The 24,586-nt window shown below is 40.5% G+C and overlaps 1 protein-coding gene across 2 annotated transcripts in view; it reads left to right on the plus strand.

Annotated features, from left to right (window-relative positions):
* LOC126194989 (coiled-coil domain-containing protein 186-like) overlaps positions 1–24,586 on the plus strand; it is a 200,511-nt gene that overhangs the window by 53,508 nt on the left and 122,417 nt on the right. For both annotated transcript variants that reach the window (XM_049933405.1, XM_049933406.1), the window contains one exon: positions 16,250–16,404. In XM_049933405.1, coding sequence (XP_049789362.1) covers positions 16,250–16,404 — 155 coding nt within the window. The remainder of the gene's footprint in view (positions 1–16,249; positions 16,405–24,586) is intronic.

Genomic DNA, 24,586 nt, shown 5'->3' on the forward strand with positions numbered 1-24,586 from the left:
TTCTCCATATACTACTGTGGCTTAGCACAGGCACTTGTGTGACAATTCTTCTCGTCGAGGTTCCTGGGGAGTGCTGTACTGCTTCCAACACCATATCGTCAACCTCAGGCACAATGCGAGCAGGCCTACCTCCTGCTCTGCCATGTGCAAAATGCTTGTGTTCTCTCATGTGCTGATGGACCCTTGTAAATGTACGACTTTTCTTGGCTTGGTACAAGTGTGCAGCCTCCTGCACATTGCCATTAGCCCTGGTGTGCATGAAATGTATATCCGCATACTCTTCATTACTGTAGGGTTCCATTGTAACTAGAACACACCACACGTGGCACTCCTCAGAAGTGACTGATCCCCTTTGAGATTGTGTACTGTACCCGTCCTGTATGCTCTGTGTGTGTAGTGTGATTCCAACTCAACTTCTTGGCAATGTTTCGTTGTGTAAACAACGAACATAGGAAGGTCTCAAGCGCACAAGGGGGGGAAACTGGATTATGTTACAAACAGTGCTGTCGGTGGCGGCGTGAAACCATACGGTTGTGATTATCTCGCAAGTGGCTCGTTTGCGGACCTGTGTTTACTGGGATATTTGTGCTTCTATTATCGTGTACTTTCAGCTATGTAAGTTTGCACCATCCTTTTTTATACACCCTGTATAAAACAGTTAAGAATTGCTTGCTGACATATGGGCAAAAGTCTTATCTTTCTAATAAAACAATGGAAAATGCGGGATAGAATGTAACAGTATTATGAAAGGAAAGAGACGCTGAGTCGCAGATAGGCACAGCAAAATGACTATCAAAAATAAGCTTTCGTCCAGCAAGGCCTTTCTAGAAAATAGAACACACACACACACACACACACACACAAATGTGGCTTCAGTTACCAGAGACTGCCGTTGTGTGTGCCTGAGTTGCTTGTGTGTGTGTGTGTGTGTGTGTGTGTGTGTGTGTGTGTGTGTGTGTGATCTATTTTTTATGAAGGTCTTGCTGGATGAAAGCTTAATTGTGACAGTCTTTTTGTTCGGCCTATCTGCGACTCACCATTTCTGCTATATGGTGAGTAGCAACTTTCCTTTCGAATATTGTTATCTTTCTAATAAAAATTCAAGTATCATTAAACCAGCATATAAAAAATCTTTAGAACATTTTTTTTTTTACAAGTGTAAAGGTATGACCAAAGGAAATTCAAATCTGGTATAGTGCAAATTGGCCATGTAACTTAGCACAGAAGTACATTTTCAGTTTTACCGTAAAGTAAAGGTTCATGGGCCGTTGTTCATCTAATCATGTACAAAATACATACATGTATAACAGCGAAAACAATCAGTTATTGATAAAATTATTTAAGTAGATAGTTAAAATACCTACTCACCAAGTGGCTGCAGAACCACTCATAAAAGATTGTTGTGGTTGGCAAGCTTTCGGAGCCAGTGGCTCCTTCTTCAGGCAGAAGGGTTGATGGGGAAGGGAGAAGGGTGAAGGAGACATATAGGAAAAGGGGTAGATTTCGGGAAAGTCACCCAGAACCATGGGTCGAGGGAGACTTACCGTATGGGATGAGAAGAAGTCTCCCCTGACCTGCAGTTCTGGGTGACTTTCCCAAAATCTACCCCTTCTCCTAGACCTCTCCAGTCTTTTTCCTTCACCCTTCTTCCTTCCCCTTCAACCCTTCTGCCTGAAGAAGAAACCACTGGCTCCGAGAGCTTGCCAGTCACAACAGTCTTTTATGTGTGTGTTCTGCTGCCGCTTGGAAAATTCACACATCACTAGGTGAAGTTAAAATTTCACAGACAAATGGTTACAGTTTCCATATAGCTACAGAATAAAAGCTCATGGGTCTACTCATCTAACCAAGTACAAAATATGTGTAGCATTAGGTGAAATTAAAATTTCACAAATGAAAGTAGCTCAGGTAATGGAAAAAGTAGGAACAGGAAACTATTTTATTTTATTTTGATGGAAGAACAGTTCATTGAAGAGACAAACCAGTTATTGTTGCTCACTATCTGCTCACTGATCAACAGGATTGGATCAAGTGGTTATTAACGTAAATTTCCATTTCCTTGAGTATATACAAAATAATATCTTTATTTCCAGTATGCAGTATTATAAACAGTTTTCAGTAGAGACTAAATGATGATTCGGTTCCCTTAAGTGGTATCCCAGGGCACTGCCATTACTAGTATATTCATACTCGCTGAACTTACTTTGAATTTTGATCCTATTTGGCCAGACTTTGTCCCTTTTAGGAACAATTTCTAATTCCATATATGGCTCATTCCTTCCAACCCTTTTGAAATAAATAAATAATAAAATAGTCCATTCCTGAAAAATATCTCATAGAGGTATCCCTAGTTCATCTTACTAGTAAATTTTTGATAGAACTTAACAGAAAAAATGATCGCATTGAGATTTTCTGTGTGATTGCTAGGTCTCTGTATCTGTGGTTTGTGAAACTGTTTTAAGTAAGATGAAGTGTTGGAGTATTAATGGCTCCCTGCCTATTTCCACATGTATGATTACAATATTATCTCATAACAGATGGATCGGTAGTTATGTGGATGCAGACTAACTCACTGAAGATGCAAACTAACTCACTGAAGATTGTAGCTGAATTGACTTGCAAGGGGAGGCCATGATGTTGGGATCATTGATTTACTTCAAACTTTGTAAACCTTTACTGGGCCATGAAAACAACATAATGTGCCAGTAGTAAGGTGCATTGCTCTGGCAATTCTGGGAAAATTGAAAGAGAAATTTTGTAACAATATTATGAAAAGTAAAGTTGCTATTCACCATATAGCGGAGATGCTGAGTTGCAGATAGGTACAACAAAAAGACTGTCAAAAATAAAACTTTCAGCCATTAAGGCCTTCGTCAACAATAGACGTAACATATGTGCGTGCCCCCGCCCCACACACACACTTGACCAACATGAGCATAATTGCATGGCAAGTATGAACAGATACATAAGCCATGTAATACACATAAACTTTCTCTTGCGATTTTCTCGGAATTGTCATAGTAGTACACCTTAGTACTTGACATTTTGTTGTTCTAATGGCCTACTAAATGTGTACAAAATGTGAAGTAAATATGTGACCCCGAGGTAGTGGTCTCCCCCTGTTAGTTAATTGCTTGCATTTTTGATGGGTCATCATCAGAGGTAGGAGGAGGTTAGGTGGGTTCAAGTGAAGGACTGTAACACTTTCTTTCAATTGTTGAAAATATAATGTACTTTGATAGATAAAAAAAATCTACTCACCCAACAGTGCCAGGAGAATGGTTGAAGGGGAAGGAAGAGGGGTGAAGTGTGGAAAATGGGGAGAATGTGTTCTCCTGCTACTGCTTGGAGAGTAGTTTTTGTTTATTTATCCAAATACATTTTATTTTCCTAAATTGATAATTTTTTTTGTTTATCAAAGATACACACAAAAAAAAGATAAAAGTGTTCCTAAGAGTTGGACCTTCATGATAATAAAAGGATATAAACAAATAAAATTGATTATTCTGTTTCAGTCATTATTTTAAGTTCGCTCTGCATCATCAGATTGATTTCAGTCTGCTTACATTGTGTATTACCTTTGTGGCATGCACCTTAAGTTCTTTGTCACAGATGGAAATGAGTTGAGAAGTTTGTGTATTGTTTAACCTGGTAACAGAATAAAAACATTTACTGCATGCTACTGTAATGCATTGCATGTTTATATCACTACACACTAACATTATAAGAGCTGCAGAATACTCTATTTTCAAATGAGTGATTGAAGCAGAAAATCTATGTAATTTGGATATTATCTAATCAGTCAAAGCTCTTGGCGAACAGAAAATTATGGAAGAAATATTTTGTAAATTGGTGTGTGATGGACTGAAATACAAACTTGTATGCCTCCTTTCATCAATAGAATAAGCATTATCTGCCAGTTTTGAAAAAATACTGTCTTCTGGAGACAGTGATTTTATTTGAGCCTGTAGCAGCAGTTTGTCAGTACAAACTTAACAAGTGAAAAAAAAGAGAAGAAATAAAAATAAAATAATGTTCTTTTGACATCCAAATGAAAGAAGGCAAAAGATGAAAGGGACAGTTGCTCAGTTCCCATAGGCAGAGCACTTGACTGTGGGGAAATATGACGATGCTAACAGTGATCAGAAATTGATAAAAACCAAATGCTAAGGAAATTATAATGCACTCTTTTTCAGGAGGTAAGTGCTTTATCAAGGAGCAGAAATCCCAGATAGAAAGATATTATACACTACTGGCCATTAAGATTGCTACACCAAGAAGAAATGCAGATGATAAACGGGTATTCATTGGACAAAAATATTATACTAGAACTGACATATGATTACATTTTCATGCAATTTGGGTGCATAGATCCTGAGAAATCAGTACCCAGAACAACCACCTCTGGCCGTAATAATGGCCTTGATACGCCTGGGCATTGAGTCAGAGTTTGGATGGCTTGTACAGGTACAACTACCCATGCAGCCTCAACACGATACCACAGTTCATCAAGAGTAGTGACTGGCGTATTGTGACGAGCCAGTTGCTTGGCCACCATTGACCAGATGTTTTCAGTTGGTGAGAGATCTGGAGAACATGCTGGCCAGGACAGCAGTCGAACATTTTCTGTATCCAGAAAGGCCCGTACAGGACCTGGAACGTGCGGTCATGCATTATCCTGCACAGGGATCGAATGAAGGGTAGAGCCACGGGTCGTAACACATCTGAAATGTAACGTCCACTGTTCAAAGTGCTGTCAATGCGAACAAGAGGTGACCAATACGTGTAACCAATGGCACCCCATACCAGTAACCAATGGCACCCCATACCATCATGCCGGATGATACGTCAGTATGGCGATGACGAATACACGCTTCCATTGTGTGTTCACTGCGATGTCGCCAAACACGGATGCGACCATCATGATGCTGTAAGCAGAACCTGGATTCATCCGAAATAATGACTTTTTGCCATTCGTGCACCCAGGTTCGTCGTTGAGTACATCATCGCAGGCTCCTGTCTGTGATAGCGCGTAAAGGGTAACCACAGCCATGGTCTCCGAGCTGATAGTCCGTGCTGCTGCAAATGTCGTCAAACTGTTCGTGCAGATGGTTGTTGTCTTGCAACTGTCCCCATCTGTTGACTCGGGGCTCGAGCTGTGGCTGCACGATCCGTTACAGCCATGCGGATAAGATGCCTGTCATTTCGACTGCTAGCGATACGAGGTCATTGGGATCCAGCACCGTGTTCCGTATTACTCTCCTGAGCCCATCGATTCCATATTCTGCTAACAGTCATTGGATCTTGACCAACGCGAGCAGCAATGTCGCGATATGATAAACCACAATCGCGATAGGCTACAATCCGACCTTTATCAAAGTCGGAAATGTGATGGTATGCATTTCCTCCTTACACGAGGCATCACGACGACGTTTCACCAGGCAACGCCGGTCAACTGCTGTTTGCGTATCAGAAATTGGTTGGAAACTTTCCTCATGTCAGCACGTTGTAGGTGTTGCCACCGGCGCCAACCTTGTGTGAATGCTCTGAAAAGCTAATCATTTGCATATCACAGCATCTCTTTCCTGTCGGTTAAATTTCGCATCTGTAGCACATAATTTTTGTGGTGTAGCAATTTTAATGGCCAGTAGTGTATCATTCTTCAGCTTGATGGGCAGGGTCCTAATGTCTTTGCTGTAATGCAGAATTGACAATAGTGGAGTGCGATTCATACCAGCTGTCAAATTTTTGTTGTCACTTGGATGTAATTCTTCTGTAAAATCAAATTTTTATTTTGAGTCAATAGGGTGTTCTGTCTATTTCTTTGATGTCCTCCATCGTTTTACCATTGCTTTTGACCATTTGCTTTCAGTGGCTTGTTTTGATTTCAACTTCAGCCTTTAGTATTTTTGGTTTTAATTGGAGAGGCCTAATGGTAATTACCTGGAAAGCTCTATTGAGTGAGTATGTTATCTCTTTAAACTCAGCTCAGATACCTCATTTTTTCATTTTATGGTTTGAGTGTAACGACCATGGCACACATACGTGAAATTCTGTAAATACCACAACAGTCTCTGATCACAGATACTTGTTTATTCAATTACCAGTTTCAAATGTTGTGATCATCTTCAGATTCATCTTAAAAAGAGAAAATGTGCAAATTTATGAAAAATGTGTGTAAGTATGGCTGTATATTTAATATTGTGTCTGTTTTGATGTTCTAAATATCGAATTGGGTTTCAGAAATTTTTATATCAAACAATGATTGCCTGGCATTGGCAAATACATTGACACAATTTTTAAAAATGTAAAAAATGGAAAATAGTCCCCTTCTAAAATTTTGTGAGTTTTATTCATTCTCTTTGACAAAATTTTGACATGATGTTATTGGAACTGTAACATTTGGCCTCCTCTTCACACCCCAACCTTCCCCAAAATTTTTGGAGATGCAGTGTTACCTTGGCCCCTTTGTATTTTCTACCAGTTCAGGAAAGGAGGGAGGTGAGTGTGATGCACAGAATACCCTCTGCCACACATTGTAAAGTGGCTTATAATAAAAAAAAAAGAAAGATGATGAGACTTACCAAACAAAAGCGCTGGCAGGTCGATAGACACACAAACAAACACAAATATACACACAAAATTCAAGCTTTCGCAACAAACTGTTGCCTCATCAGGAAAGAGGGAAGGAGAGGGAAAGACGAAAGGATGTGGGTTTTAAGGGAGAGGGTAAGGAGTCATTCCAATCCCGGGAGCGGAAAGACTTACCTTAGGGGGAAAAAAGGACAGGTATACACTCGCACACACACACACACACACACACACACACACATATCCATCCACACACATATGTGTGTGTGTGCGAGTGTATACCTGTCCTTTTTTCCCCCTAAGGTAAGTCTTTCCGCTCCCGGGATTGGAATGACTCCTTACCCTCTCCCTTAAAACCCACATCCTTTCGTCTTTCCCTCTCCTTCCCTCTTTCCTGATGAGGCAACAGTTTGTTGCGAAAGCTTGAATTTTGTGTGTATATTTGTGTTTGTTTGTGTGTCTATCGACCTGCCAGCGCTTTTGTTTGGTAAGTCTCATCATCTTTCTTTTTAGATATATTTTTTCCACGTGGAATGTTTCCCTCTGTTATATATATATATATATATATATATATATATATATATATATATATATATGACAGACAGGATGGGAAGCAATATGAGTTTGTTTGCTGATGATGCCATGGTGTACAGTAAGCTGTCAAATTTCAGTGACTGTAGCAAGATACAAGATGACTTAGACAAAATTTCCAGTTGTTGTGATGAATGGCAGCTAGCCCTAAATGTGGAAAAATGTGTCAGTGCAGAGTAGGAAGAAAAAAAACCTGTAATGTTTGGATACGATGTTACTAGTGTCCTGCTTGACACAGTCAAGTTGTCTAAATATTCGAGCGTAACATTGCAAAGTTATATGAGATGGAACGAGCGTGTGAGAACTGTGGTAGGGAAGGTGAATTGTCATCTTCAGTTTATAGGGAGGATTTTAGCAAACAGTGGGTCATCTGTAAAGGAGACCACATGTAGGACACTGGTGCGACCTGTTCTTGAGTACTGTTAGGGTGTTTGGGATCTCCACCAGATAAAATAAAAGGAAGACACCATATCTGTTCAGAGACGGACTGCTAGATTTGTTAACAGTAGGTTTGAACAACATGTAAGTGTTGCAGAGATGCTTCAGGAACTCCAGTGGGAATTCCTGGAGGGAATGCAACATTCTTTTCGAGAAACGCTATTGAGAAAATACCGGCATTTGAAGCTGACTGACCAATGATTCTACTGCCATCAACATACATTTCGCTTAAGGACCACAAAGATGTGATACAAGAAATTAGGGCTCATACTGATTCATATAGATGTCTTTTTTTCCCTCGCTGTATTTGTGAGTGAAACAGAAAAGAAAATGAGTAGTAGTACGATGGCTAATGGAGCGTCTGTGTAGATGTAGATTTAGATGCATAAATGAATTTGTTTGCTTATAGTACTCCACAGGTGATACATACCTTCAGCAAGTCAATGCACCACCATTTCACTCCCGGGGTGCATCGGAATTTCACAGAACATTTCACAGGAGTGCAGGACCTGCAAATTCAGAAAATTAATTGCAATTTCTTCTATGTTATTACAAAGATTTCTGTAATGTTAGTTTCTTAAAGCGGGCAAATGTCACACTTTATAAAATAATACTTGCTTGGTGCACAGTCTTCTGTTCACAACGTGTGACTGTGTAACCTCTGAATAAAAGCACATATACCTCAGATAAATTCACTCTTTTGTTCTGAATAACTTTTGTAACTGCTGTTTCACAAAACAAAAATTACTTGTGTGCAACTTCAAACATAAGTAGGTGCCTGCTTGCATTGTACTCATTTGATGGAAGTAATCACCCAAGCATAAATATATTTCTAACAATGTGAACCAGCACATGAATTATTGACAGTAACATTTTCATTTAGTGATAATTACATATAGTAATTACAAAATTATCGAAAAACGCATTGATGAACATGACAATATATAATTACAATTTCCATTGTAGGATTTAAGAAATTTGTGCTACTTCAAACAAAAAATCACATTGTATTAAAATTATAAAGTCTTAGTTAAAGATGTAATTACTTTAGGTTTCATTGTGCTAACATTTGTAACATTGATGAACATGACAATATATAATTACAGTTTCAATTGTAGGCTTTAAGAAATTTGTGCTACTTCAAACAAAAAATCATATTGCTTTAAAATTATAAAGTCTTAGTTAAAGATGTAATTACTTTAGATTTCATTGTGCTAACATTTGTAACTGAGTTCTTATCATATTGTATTGTTTCAAACAATACAATTCCAGGATGGAATGTATCAATATTATGAGCAGGAAAATAGTTACATTATAGTGAAGATGCCGAGTTGCAGATAGGCACAACAAAAAGACTGTCACAAATAAAGCTTTTGGCGAGTAACAAATAACTAAAACCACACTGCGAGCAGCAGCACCAGTGCATGATGGGAGTGGCAACTGCGTGGGGGTAAGGAGGAGGCTGGGGTGGAGAGGGGGAGGGATAGTAGGTTAGCGGTGGAGGACCGTGAAGTGCAGCAGGTTAGATGGGGGGCAGGAATGGCAACAGGGAAGGGGCTGGATGTGTGAGGACAGTGACAAATGAAGGTTGAGGCCAGGAGGGTTATGGGAACATAGTATGGATTGCAGGGAAAGTTCCCACCTGAACCATTGAGAAAAGTTGGTGTTGATGGGAAGCATCCATATGACACAGGCTGTGAAGTAGTCACTGAAATGAAGGATGTCATGTTTGGCAGTGTGTTCAGCAAATGGCAGTCCATTTGTTTCTTGGCCACAGTCTGTTGGTGACCATTCATGTGGACAGTCATAGTATTCATGCCCACATACAATGCAGAACAGTGATTTCAGCTTAGCTTGTAGATCACATGACTTTGTTTTGCAGGTAGCCCTGTCTTTGACGGGATAGGTGATGTTTGTGACTGGACTGGAGTAGGTGGTGGTGGGGGGATGTATGGGACAGGTCTTGCATATAGGTCTATTACGGGGGCTTGAGCCATGAGGTTGTGTAGGAATGGACGAGTATATTGTGTAGGCTCGGTGGTTGGCGGAATACCACAGTGGGAGGGATGGCAAGGAAAGTGGGCAGGACATTCCTCATTTCAGGAGACAATGAGAGGTAGTCGAAATCCTAACGGAGAATGTAAGTCAGTTGCTCCAGTCCTGGGTGGTACTGAGTTACGAGGGAATGCTCTTCTGTGGCTGGACGGTGGGACTTCGGGAGGTGGTGGGAGACTGGAAAGATGAGGCACGGGAGATTTATTTTTGTACAAGGTTGGTAGGATAATTACGGTCTGTGAAGGCTTCAGTGAGACCCTTGGTATATTTCGAGAGGGACCGCTCATCACTGCAGATGTGACAACCACGGATGGCAAGGGTGTATGGAAGGGATTTCTTGGTATGGAATGGGTGGCAGCTGTCGAAGTGGGGGTATTGGTCGTGATTAGTTGGTTTGATGTGGACGGAGGTACTGATGTAGCCATCTTTGAGATGGAGGTCGCCATCTAGGAAGGTGGCTTGTTGGGTTGAGTAGGTGCCATCTGATCTCGTATCTCATCCTTTGAACCCCCCTCCCCCCACTCTTTCTCCATTCTATTCCAGTTCGCACCCACTAATTGCACCTCATCCAGTCTCATCTGCTGTTCCCCTTCTTCACACTTATCCACCCTCAGACCTGCTACCTACAGTTATATATCTTTTCTTTGATATCTTTGTGACTTAACACCAATTTTAGAGTGTTTTCGCCTGTCACTATTGTCAACGCCGTCTGATTTCATCTTGCTCCCCCCTTTTGCATCTGTTTCATCCTTCTTGTGATTTTTCGCACGTATTTGCATGTATTTTTGCAAATTTTTTCAGAAGTAATTCTAAATTATTTATGTAATTTTTCACATTTTTTCAACCAGCATGGATCCTTGCTCCTTCCATCCGTGTCAGTACAGAAAAGTTTCCTTATCCCTAGCCAGAAACCAGTCCCACACACTGTTCATGCATTGTTGCTTGGCTCATGGAATCCCCCCAGATGGCCTTACCATCAAATTACCCATCTCCAGCTGTCACCCCTCCTTCCACAATGACCTCCACCTCTTCAGATTTCGCCAATCCTTAGCCCTCACCAACATAGTCCTGCAAAACTATATCAACCAAGCCCAAACTTCCTTGCAGTACCTTCTCTCCATCTTCAAAATCTCCTACTGTGCACTTCCGCCTTGGAGTACCACTGTCCACCACCTCTGCAACAACCTCCAAACCTCCCAACATTTCCCTCATAGTTGATGAACCCTGTCTCGCAGACCTACTACACTTACCCCACCCTCGAAAACTCCCTCCCACCACCACACAGAATCCAGACCCTTAACATAGTCATGAACCTTTCCTCCAGAAGCCTTAGCCCCATAGATATATCAGTCCTTTCCAAAGGCCTTACCATTTGCCCCACTTCCAAATTCAATCATGCAGGACTTATTAAAGACCTTCTCTCCTTCTCCTGATCCCTACAGTGGGAACACTTTTTCACCACCAACCCTAACAATCAGACTCAACAAAAGACCAATGTTGAAACCCGCCTAACTCAATTCACTCCTCCATCCAACAGTGATCCACCCCTGCTGCCCTCCAATCACCCCCATTAAATTTTCCAGAATTTCTTAACCTTAAACCTTGCCACACCATCATTCTCCAAATCCCTCAACATGCAAACTAACCTTACATCTGTAGAAAGAACCGCAGACCACCATCTAAAAACTGATCACACCCTTAAATTCTACCTGCGGACCAAGGCTCGACCACTGTTGTTTTGAACTGCAAGGATCACCTGGTAGGAGGACTCTGCCAGCTGTCAGATGCTTCGACCTACAAACCTTGCCACAGTGACCCCATTCCAGAAATCCAGCAGGTTCTCCAGTCACTCCTCAAATCCTTAGGCCCATCCCAGATCTTTTCCCCCGAGTCCATCTCTCTGAAACCCAACCACCTAGGTCACTCCATTGTGGCTGGTTACTGTGTCCCCACTGAGAGACTCTCTGCTGTCATAGACCAACATCTTCAACTTATTACCCGGAACCTACTCTCCTACATAAAAGATACCAAGCATTTCCTCCACTGACCCCCCACAGTTCTTGTCCCTTTACCACACAGTGCCCTGTACACTAACATCCCTAATACCCATGGGCTTACTACTATTGAACACTACCTTTCCCAACACGTCACAGATTTCAAACCACAACCTCCATCCTGGTTACCATCACCAACTTCATCCCCACCCATGATTACTTCTCCTTTGAAGGCATTACCTACAAACAAATCCAGGGTATGGCAATGGCAACAGCATGGTACATTCCTATGTCAATCTATTCACGGGCCATCTAGAGGAATCTTTCCTAAACACTTAGAATCCTAAATCCCTCAACAGGTTCAGATTCACTGATGACATCTTTGCGATCTGGATCGATGGTGAGGACACCCTATCCACATTCATCCAGAACCTCAACTACTGCTTCACCTGGTTGTACTCAACCCAACAAGCCAACTTCCTAGATGTTGACCACCACCTCAAAGATGGCTACATCAGTACCTCCGTCCATATCAAACCTACTGACCACCAGCAATACCTCCTCTTTGACAGCTGCCACCTGTTCCATACTGAGAAGTCTCTTCCATACAGCCTAGCTACCCGTGCTTGTCGCATCTGCAGTGAAGAGCAGTCCCTCTCAAAATATACCAAGGGTCTCACTGAAGCCTTCACAGACCGTAATTATCCTCCCAATCTTATACAAAAATAAATCTCCCATGTCTTATATTTCCAGTCTCCCACCAACCTTGCAAAGTCCCACCATCCGGCCACAGATGAACATTCCCCTCGTAAGTCAGTACCACCCAGGATGGAGCAACTGAATTACATTCTCTGCCAGGGTTTTGACTACCTCTTGTTGTGCCCTGAGATGAGAAATGCCCTGCTCACTATCCTTCCCGCCCCTCCCACTGTGGTATTCCGCTGTCCACCGAACCTACACACTATACTTGTCCATCCCTACACAACCCCTTACCTCTTGGCTCATACCTGTGTAACAGACCTAGATGCAAGACCTGTCCATACTCCCCCCCCCCCCCCCCCCCCACCACCACCACCACCACCACCACCACCACCATCACCTACTCCAGTCAGGTCACAAACATCAGCTTCCATATCAAATGCAGGGCTACCTGTGAAACCAGCCACGTGATCTACAAGCTAACCTGCAATCATTGTGCTGCATTCTATGTGGGCATGACTACCATGTCTGTCGACATGAATGGCCACCGACAAACTGTGGCCAAGAAAAGAGTGGACCACCCTGTTGCTGAGCACGCTGCCAAACATGACATCCTTCATTTCAATGACTGCTTCACAGCCCTCATTCCACCATCGCACCCAGTCTTTTTACTTCTCTCCTTTTTCGCTAACCCCCCACCCCGTGCCTCCTCATCTCTCCCCTGTCCCCCACCAACCTGCAGCACTTTACGGTGTGCCACCCCTACCCTACTATTGCTCCCCCTCCCTAACCCCAGCCACCTCCTTACCCCACCCAGTCACCACTCCCAGCATGCACTGGTGCTTCTGCTCGCAGTGTGGTTTTAGTTGCCTGAGACTGCAGTTGTGTGTTTGAGTTGCATTTGCACACTCGTGTGTGTGTGTGTGTGTTCTATTTTTGACGAAAACCTTACTGGCCAAAAGCTTTATTTTTGACAGTCTTTTTGTTGTGTTGTGCCTATCTGTGATTCAGCATCTCACTATATGGTAAGTAGCAACTTTGCCTGCAATACATACTATGTTCCCATAACCCTCCTGGCCTCAACTTTCTTTTGTCAGATTGTAAAAAGGCTAAGAATATAGCTTGTATTTATATGACAATCAATCTCTGCTTTTACAAAAATTGGGCAAAGAAACTGTTTATTAACTTTCCCTATAACATAATGAATAATAATCGAAATGAGCAGAAAATAAAAGTAATGTATGTTCATGAACATTTATGTGCACCACAAAAATTGCATAGTGTTCTTCCTTAAATGGATGTATTGTGGTCTAATATTTGTTTGTCTCAATGTGTTACGTTACAGGGTTTGTGTGTTGTTCTATGGCCATCAATCCTATTTCTCCGGCACCATCAAACAAAACTTGTGCACCTTGCACTTCACTCCAACTAATCTACTGGAGTTCTGAGTGGTGACACCCAGATACTTTGTGTCTCCTGTAGCACATGCTTTGTTACATTGCTCCCATTATAAGGGGGGAAGTGGGTGTGCTGCACTTTCCTTCATGGTGTCTGATAAGTCACACTCTATTTTTAAACAGTTATAATTTCTTTATTTATTAGCCAGTTTTTTCAGAACTGCCTTTGTTGGAAACAGCACTCCCTGAGGTTGTGTTTAACATTATTTTAAACCTCCACATTAGTTTCAGCTTCTCTACGCATTTTTTAAAAAGTGAACTGGTACGTGCGATACTGCTGCCTGCAACATGTTAGGTGGAACATTGGCTAACACATCAGATACTAATACTTTCAGTTTATCCAAATTCCATGGTTTTCCTTTGTAAACCTCCTCATTAGCCCATCCCCTGAGAAAAGATTGCAAGGCATTAAATCAGGGCTGCGGGCAGTCCATTCATGTGCACCACTTCTGCTAATCCAGTGACCTGGGAAATGATCATGCAGCCATTCGTGGACATCATTTGCAGAATTTGTAGGTGCACCATTCTGCGTGAAGTGGAGCTGTGGGTTGTTCCATTCTGAAATTACTGGCCATACACGATCTTGCAGCATTTCCAGGTATCGTTCGCCATTTTTTGTGTTCCTCAGAAAGCAAGGACCAACAAGTTTGAATGATGTGATACCACACCATATTGTCACCTTTGGACACTCCTGTGCTTTTTCAGCACATTTGTGTGGGTTTTTGGCTGCCAGATAATGTCAGTTATGCCTGTTTACAAATCCTCCAGCATGGAAAACTGCCTCATCAGTCCACAGAATGTTCTCAAAAAGTTGAGGCCATTCATCATTCCAACCCAAGAAAATTTGTCCAGGTTCGATTCCTGTGCCACAGTCATCAGGAAACAATTACTGCACATAATGTGGCTTCCACAACATAAAAGTGAGATCTTTCTCAAGAATCGTTGCAACTGCATAACGTGAAAGACTACTTTCATGAGATCCTTGCCACAGTGATTTCTTAGGGCTTCTCATGAACATTTCACAAACTGTGTCAACATTCTCTGTTGTCCTGATCATCTTGCACCGGTGACACTTCCTGTTAGTAACTTCAAATGGCAATTTTTAACTATTTTTGTATCCAGTGTTGTTTGGTTTGTATGGATTCCTCGTTCAGCCCTCCACCACTTTAGCACTCACATCACAGATCCCCAGACCTCATAACAAGCTGCTGTTTTGGCCCATTCTTCCACATTCAACACAGGCAGCATTTTCCAACTTAAACAAAAGAAAAAAAATGTTAAATAGAACCTCCTAAGAATCATAGCTCTAAAAAATTGATTCATGAATGAAGAAATTATAATTGTTTAAAAATAGTGAGTTACCAGACACCCTGTAGATTTGTGTCACTTTCTATTGTTCATGAGTTTTTCACTTCTCTACACTTCCTGACAGACAGCAAGTCATATGTATCCAAATGTTGGTTAAAACTGCTCAAGGCAGTCCTTACACCTAGGCATACCAGTGGTGTTTTATCCCCACAGAATTTTTTTCAGGTAGTAATTCACTAATGTACCACATTTGGTTGGTGTTACATTCAAGCAATCACTGTCACCCTCTTCTTGCTTCTATTCCCACTTTCACTCTCACTTCCTCTCCTATCCCCAGGAGTGAAATGTCATTGAAATGGTCACCAATCAATCTTGCAGCCCAGAAAACTATTGTACAGTTGTCAAGGGGACCTGGACAAGTTGGTGAGGATGTGGGCATCTGAAGGGATCTTAGCCAATGAAAGAGTGGGTTAAAAATTAAGAAAAAGCAATATATGTATTGTATGGGGCATGCCCTGGTTGGGCTATGAGGCTGTTAAGCAGTCTGCACAGTCATAAGACGAAGTTAATTTTGTATTGGAGCAAAGTCCGAAAATAGGGGTAGGAGAGGTTTCATGCCATTACTAGTTGGAAGCCAGTGACAGAGAGTGTCCAGCCTGAAATCGATGCTCCATGTGGTGACCAAAAGGTGTTACATAATTTCTTTCCGATGCTACCTAGTGGCTGTCCACAGTTGATACATAGTGAGCATGTCAACAGATCACTTTCCACAGGAATAAACAGCCTCTGCTGAATTAACAGTCCTACTCAGCACAATTAATTATATTTGAACATTTCAGGTAGATATTAAAATTAAAAATAAAATTAAAAAACTTAAATGCCAGTTAGACTGGTTAGGTGACCTGCACACTTTTGAGCTGAAACCAGTGTCACTTGTTTTCCATTACCTGTATGAACTTGTAACTATGACTGGAGGACCTAGTGATCTTCATGCCCATAGTAGTTTTTACCAGTTAGTAAGACATATGATTGAAATTGTTCTGAACAAACTCTTTGATATATGGATTAAAAATGTTCTTATTGTTATTCTGATATATATAATGGATGTTATTACAGATCAACAATTGAAAGAAGAACAAGCTAAGCTAATTCTAGAACGCTATGAAAGAGAAGATAAGGAGGAAGTATCAAAACATTTACAGCAAGAACTGGAGGCTCTGAAAGCTAAGCATGAAACAATGATTGCTGAAAATAATACACTTTCAATAAAGGTAATACATTTTGTTAGTTAGTAGTTTCCATATTTTGATGCCTAGGTCCATACTGAATATTTGACATTCAAGGTGTTAATTTTAATACTACAAGTACTGTATAATTTCAGTGTTTATGAACTAAGTGTTATATAAATTGTTGTGGCTGTGCCATCTTGTAATGTTTTGCAGTTTGTGGCTGGATGAGGAGAGGATGGTATGATAGGTGGGTGGCACGTTTCCTCTCACTACAACACAAAATGCAAATGTGGTTAAAGTACACTTTATTACTGGAACCAGTTGAGTACTTGACTTCAGTGATGTCCAGTCTGAAGTTCTGTTGTTAATAGCAATCAACATGTACTAATTCTGGAATCTTGTCCGTATCCATATCACAATGACTAACGTTCCCTTTTAGCTAGTTAAAGTGCGAGGTGACGACTATTACTGTGAAAGACTAGAGCACAGTGCGATGTATTGAGGTGCAATGTGAGCTGAGTCCTGTTATTACACACTGAGGTGCTGAGATTGAGACACTGAGACAGCTCAGCCGGTGGCGACAGCCTATATGTATGCTTCCTAGGGGGCGCTATCGGCGCATAGCCAGGGGGCATGTCATAGTCTTCTCTTGTCATAGGTGCACTTAGTTCAGTGCCTGGTATATAAGGGGCGTTCAAAAAGAAATGAACCAGAGGCATAATTACAGAAACCAATACCTGTATGTTAGAAGTATTGACCGTGGCTGTTACGACACTTGTCCCTCTATGACACAAGATGGTGAATGGCTGTCTCATAAAATTCCCAGGACTGATGTGAACCAGTTCCGCATGTACAGCTGGACGTTGTCATTCGAGGTGAATCGTTTGCCCCTCAGAGCCTTCTTAAGGGGACCAAAAATGGCGTAATCACAGAGAGAGATCTGGACTGTATGGAGGGTGGCCGAGAACCTCCCATTTGAATTTCTGCAGGAGTGCTGTAACCGTGTTGGCTGTATGAGGGTGTTGTGGAGCAGAATGACCCCATGGGTGAGATTGCATGGTCGTTTTGATTTGATTACTTGGCGAAGGGTGTTCAAGGTTTGCGAGTAATGCTGGGTCAAAGAAGAACCTCAGCATAACCTTTCCTGCACTCGTGGACGACTACGTCCAGCTGTACTTGTGGAAGTAGTTCACATCGCAGCCCTGGGAATTTTATGAGACAGCCATTCACCACCATGTGTCACAGTGGGACAAGTGTCTCAACAGCCAGGGTCAATACTTCTAACACACAGTTACTGATTTCTGTAATTATGCCTCCAGCTCATTTCTTTTTGAAAGTCCCTTGTACAATGTTTCCTAGTGCTGACCGGTGTGCTGGTGAAGGTGTGTACCATCACATAAATATCTCCCCGTATCCATCACTCGTTTACTTTAGCTGTCTGCTAAACTTATCCTGTAACGCTTTCTACCACTGCTTAGTCCACTCAATAATCACTAATAAAACTGACTTCATCAAAGAGAGCCATCAGCTAGATGATCTGTGTCATGACATGTGTACATCATTCAGCTTCCCGTTCCAGCATGACACCTAATGAGCTGTCAGTGGTAATAAAGAAACATAGACAGAAAAACTTTAATAGTGACATGCCATAAAATGATATATTCTAGAATAAGCCCTGTAATTGCTTGTAACGAAGAGTCATTGAAGGAAAGATAGCTCTGAAAGAGAGGAGAAAGAACATCACGACTTGGAAACCTGGATGATGTTAAAAATGGACAGTATCCAGTCAATACTTTCTGTTAGACAGATATGCCGAAGAAGAAGAAGAAGAAGAAGAAGAAGAGACAACTTTTGAACTCGTAAAAGGCATGTGGCAATTAACAATCTACTCTGGCAATGACTTCTGTGTTGTGCACAATTCTCTTTCATATACACATACCTGTCAACAACTTAGCTAATAATGACAAAACTAAAGTTTCATATCATAACTAACCACTGTGTGTGTGTGTGTGTGTGTGTGTGTGTGTGTGTGTGTGTGTGTGTGTGTGTGCGCGTGCGCGCCCCCACATAAAGCCTCTCTCACTTGCTCAGATACTATTTTGGCTGTAGGTGGTACCATGCTGCCCGAATTTCCTTAGTGCTTTCTAATTTCTTTGTCTCCGTAACATCCCTTCATAATGGTTAGGATTTGAAGTTCGGGAAAATTGAGGGTGGTTCACTGCTTGTCATGATCATAAGATTTTTCAGTAATATGAATTAGGAGAGGTTCCTATTCACCACATAGAGAAGGCATTGAGCAGCAGACAAGCATTTTTAAAAGTAGACTAACAACAATATAGGAAAAGATAGATTGCTACTCATGTTAAAGAAGACATATTAAGTTGCAGACAGTCACTATTAAGACACTCACACAAAGCTTTTGGCCACAGCTTTCATCTGCAAAAGAGAAACAAGCACCATTCATACACACAGGCAAGCACACGTCATGCACACGAGACCACCAGCTCCAGCAGCTCGGGCCAGATTGCCATGACCTGAGCTGCCAGAGTTGGCAGTCATGTGTGCATGAGGTGTGCTTGCTTGTGTGTATGAATGGTGTGTGTTTCTCTTTTGCTGATGAAGACTGTAGCCGAAGGCTTTTATAAGTGTCTTTTAATTGTGCCTGTCTGCAACTTAACATGTCTTCTTTACAGTAAGTAGCAATCTGTCTCTTCCTGCATTGTTGGCGTTCCTACCTGGAGTTGCCACTGTTTAAAACAATGGAACTTGCCATTGGTGGAGAGGCTTGTGTGCCGTGCATTACAGATAGCCGTACCGTAGGTGCAACCATAATGGGCGGGTACCTGTTGAGAGCCAAACAAACGTGTGGTTCCTGAACGGGGGCATCAGCCTTTTCAGTAGTTGAAGGGGCAACAGTCTGGATGATTGTAACATTAACCAAAACGACCTTGCTGTGCTGACCATGCGAACAGATGGAAGCAAGGGGAAACTACAGCCATAATTTTTCCCAAGAACATGCAGCTGTACTGTATGGTTAAATGTTGATGGTATCCACTTAGGTAAAATATTCCAGAGGTAAAATAGTCCCCCATTAAATCTCTGGGCAGGGACTACTCAGGAGGATGTCATTATCAGAACAGACAAAACTGGTGTTCTATGGATCAGTCTGTGGAATGTCAGATCCCTTAATAGGGCAGGTAGGTTAGAAACTGTAAAAAGAGATATGGATAGGTTAAAGTTATATGTAGTGGGAGTTAGTGATGTTTGGTGGGATGAGGAAAAGGACTTCTGGTCTGGTGAATGCAGGGTTATAAATACAAAATTGAATAAGGGTAAAGCAGGAGCAGGTTTAATAATTAATTAAAAAATAGGAATGCGGATAGGATACTATGAATAGCATAGTGAACACGTTATTGTAGCCAAGGTAGACATCAAGCCCACAGCCACCACAGTAGTTCAAGTTTATACGCCAACTAGCTTCGCAAATTATTCAGATAGTTAAGGACAACAAAAATTTAATGTTCAATAGTTGGAAAAAAAAGAAGGAAAAATAGTAGCTGAATATGGACTGCGGGAAAGGAATAAAAGAGCCTAATAAAATTTTGCACAGAGCATAATTTAATCATAGCTACTGGTTTGAAAAGCATGAAAGAGAGTTGTATACGTGGAGGAGACCTGGAGACACTGGAAGATTTCAGATTGATTATATAATGGTAAGACAGATATTCTGAAACCAGATTTTAAATGTGAGACATTTCCAGGGTCAGACTTGGACTCTGACCACAATTTATTGGTTATGAACTGGAGATTGAAACTGAAGAAACTTCAAAAAGGTTGGAAATAAGAAGATAGGACCTGGATAAACTGAAGAACCAGAGGTTGTAGAGAGTTTCAGAGTGAGCATTAGGGAACAATTGATAAGAACAGGGAAAAAGAATACAATAGAAATAGAGTGGGTAGCTTTGAGATATGAAATAGTCAAGGCAGCAGAATGTCAAGTAGGTAAAAAGGTGAGGGCTAGCAGAAATCCTTGGGTAACACAAAAGAAATTGAATTTGCTTGATGAAAGGAGAAAATATAAAAATGCGGTAAATGAAGCAGGCAATACAAACATTTAAGAAATGAGATTGATAGGAAGTGTAAAATGGCTAAGCGGTGTGATGTTCACCTGCTTTATTTCCTCGTTGATTGTCCTCGGTGTCGACCTACTTAGTTGCTATACTGGCTGAAAAATGGGTGTGGAAGTTCAACACTGATTACTATAAATGATGCAGTCAACTACACATTTGTGTTTCACAGTTCTTTACTTTCAATGTTAACAACCCGCCAATATACACATTTAATATGGCCAGTTAACTATTGTTTAACGTTTGATAAGCCTCATTGATAGGTAGCAGGCAAACATCCACATACTGCTACAATAGTTTACTGTTGAATATCTGCGAGCAGTGAAAACCTAACCACACATTTCACAGTCTTTCAATTAAATTGAACAGACACTGTCATGGCTTTCACACATGGCCTGTTGGTGAGTTGATGCATTGTTGTTGATCCAAGCATTATGGGTTTCTCGTCTGAAATTTGGCCGTGGACTGAATGTGTCGGGACCACAAATCAGGCCCTTATATATTATCGCAATAATAGGCACTGCAGCTACACATTGTTTGATGTTTAATTTACAGAAATCACAATTAAAACTTAACTCATTAAATTAATTGAATAAATCGAAAAATTGCGTCTTTTTAACAGTTTCTTCTACTACAAGGATTAAGCTGTATTATTTGTTTAAATCATGAAATTAACAAATACAGTTATGCGAACAATACTTTTTACGAAACTGGAAATTACCTTGGAATTAATTAAGAGCTGGCTTTGCTAACATGTTTTCAAATAGAGCCAAATAGATCCTTTAAGAATATTGTTAGTTTTTTCTCCAAATGTTTACAATTATTACAAAATTTATATTTGTTTACACATCAACAATAGAATTTAAGTTACGAAACAATCACTGATTTCACCCTTTAATGAAAGTATTAACTAGGAATAGTCAAAATAAATTAGAAAATCAATTACATACAGAAAATTAAACGCAAAATTTGATCTAATCTTATATTCTTTAAAACTGATGGCCAACCTCTCTTATATGAAAATACAGATTATACTCACGTATGTTAATGGTAATTAGTCAGAAATGAAAAAAAAAATGAATTTTAAGGAGGCATATGGCAAAACAAGAGGGGAAGTAAAAACATCCCAGCTTGCTTCATCACATTGGGACTGGTTAGAGGACAGATATAGTGATTCAGAAGCATATATCACTAGGGGAAAGATAGATGGCACCTACAGAAGAATTAAAGTGACCTTTGGAGGAAAGAGAACCATCTGACAGAATATCGAGACCCCAGGAAAACCAGTCCTAAACAAAGAATGGAAAGCAGAAAGGTGGAAGGAGTATATAGAGGGTCTATACAGGGGCAATATTATGGAAATGGAAGAAGACACAGATGAAAATGAGATGGGAGATATGATATTGCATGAGGAATTTGACAGAGCACTGTAAGTCCCAAGTCGAAACAAGGCCCTGGACTCCCACATTTTTAACATTCTGTTAAAGCTACTGATAGTCTTGGGAGACACAGCCATGACAAAACTCTTCCATCTGCTAAGCAAAGTGTATGAGACAAGTGAAATACCCTCAGACATCAAGAAGAATATAGTATTTCCAATTCCAAAAGTAAGCAGGTGCTAACAGATGTGAAAATTACCGAACTATCAGTTAAATAAGTCACGGTTGCAAAATACTAACACGAATTCTTCACAAAAGAATGGAAAAACTGTTAGAAGCTGACCTCAGGGAACACCAGTTTGGATCCTGAAGAAATGTATGAAAATGTGAGGCAATACTGGCCTATGACTTCTCATAGAAGATAGATGAAGGAAAGGCAAACCTGCATTTATGCATTTGTAGACTTAGAGAAAGCTTTTGGCAGTGTTGACTGGAATACTCTCTTTCAAATTGGCAGGGGTAAAATAGAGGGAGCAGAAGGCTATTTACAATTTGTACAGAAACCAGTAGGCAGTTATAAGAGTCAAGGGGTATGAAAGGGAAGCAGTGGTTGAGAAGGGAGTGAGACAGTTACTGTATATTGAGCAAGCAGTAAAGGAACAAGAGAAAAATTTAGAGAAGGAATAAAAGTCCAGAGAGAAGGAATAAAAACTTTGAGGTTTGCTCGTGACATTGTAATTCTGTCAGACAGCAAAGGACTTGGAAGAGCAGTGGAATGGAATGGACACTGTCTTTAAAGGAGGATATAAGATGAGGATCAAGAGCAATATGATGACAACAATGGAATGTAGTTGAATTAAATCACTTGGTGCTGAGGGAATTAGATTAGGAAATGAGACACTTAAAGTAATAGATGAGTTTTGCTGTTTGGGCAGCAAATCAACTGATGATAGTCGAAGTAGAGAGGATGTAAAATGTAGATTAGCAGTGGCGAGAAAAGTGTCTCTGTAGAAGATAAATTTGTTAACTATGAGTGTAGATTTAAGTGCCAGGAAGTCTTTTCTGAAAGTATTTGTGTGGAGTGTAGCTGTGTAGGGAAGTGAAACATGGATGATGAACAGTTTCGACAAGAAGAGAATAGAAGCTTTCGAAATGTGGTGCTACAGAAGAATGCTGAAGATAAGGTGGGTAGATCACGTAACTAATGAGGAGGTATTGTATAGGATTGGGGAGAAGAGAAGTTTGTGGCACAACTTGACTAGAAGAAGGAATCGGTTGGTAGGACATGTTTTGAGGCATCAAGGGATCACAAATTTAGCATTGGAGGGCAGTGTGGAGGGTAAAAATCATAGAGGGAGACCAAGAGATCAATACACTAAGCAGATTCAGAAGGATGTAGGTTGCAGTAGGTACTGGGAGATGAAGAAGCTTGCACAGGATAGAGTAGCATGGAGAGCTGCATCAAACCAGTCTCAGGACTGAAGACCACAACAACATGGATTGATAGCTGTTCTAAAACAGTGCAGCTAGAATTAGCAATTGTATAAGCATGTATTTCTTAGGTTAATTAATATTTTTAGTTGTTGTTTGTAAGGGCCTATTCTGTAGGTGAATATTTTGTCTAAGTTAGAATAGCATGGAGTGCTGTATCAAACCCATCTTCAGACTGAAGACCACAACAACAAAAAAACAACTAAAATAGACTAACCTGTTGGTCAAAATCCTTTGTCTGTTAGCTTAGTGTATGTTTAAATTTTCTTTTAAATGTGCCTGTGTGCCACTCAGTGTCTTCTCTGTGTGGCGAGTAACATTTTATATTAATTCGTATTGCATATTGTTCTTATTCTGTACCAGATTTTCCATTAAAAATAGTTGCATTATATTGTGAAAGTATGTTGTAGAACGTCCAAAATTATTATTAGTTTATGAGGCATTCCTTTTTTAACTTCTCATGTTTTAGCTAAATAATTGTTGACTTTACATGTCTTTTGTATGCATTTTTTTTTTTTTTTTTTTTTTTTTTAGACACATAGCTCTCTCTTCTCTCTTCAATAGTTTTGGGGAATTTATTGTATAATTTTATTCTGTATTGTAAAACACTTTTTTCACTTATTTTTTCTTGAAAACTGTAAGCTAAGTTTGGCTGATGTTCCATTACAAGATATGGAGCCGTTAGTGAAGTAATTATTAGTGTTTCTCTTTAATGTTGGTAAAGCTTTTGACAACGTTAACTGGAATACTCTCTTTCAAATTCTGAAGGTGGCAGGGGTAAAATACAGGGAGCGAAAGGCTATTTACAATTTGTACAGAAACCAGATGGCAGTTATAAGAGTTGAGGGGCATGAAAGGGAAGCAATGGTTGGGAAGGGAGTGAGACAGGGTTGTAGCCTCTCCCCGATGTTATTTAATCTGTATATTGAGCAAGCAGTAAAGGAAACAAAAGAAAAATTCGGAGTAGGTATTAAAATTCATGGAGAAGAAGTAAAAACTTTGAGGTTCGCCGATGACATTATAATTCTGTCAGAGACAGCAAAGGACTTGGAAGAGCAATTGAACGGAATGGACAGTGTCTTGAAAGGAGGATATAAGATGAACATCAACAAAAGCAAAACGAGGATAATGGAATGTAGTCAAATTAAATCGGGTGATGCTGAGGGGATTAGATTAGGAAATGAGACACTTAAAGTAGTAAAGGAGTTTTGCTATTTAGGGAGTAAA

Source organism: Schistocerca nitens, chromosome 7 (assembly GCF_023898315.1).
Source record: "Schistocerca nitens isolate TAMUIC-IGC-003100 chromosome 7, iqSchNite1.1, whole genome shotgun sequence".
Taxonomy (NCBI): domain Eukaryota; kingdom Metazoa; phylum Arthropoda; class Insecta; order Orthoptera; family Acrididae; genus Schistocerca; species Schistocerca nitens.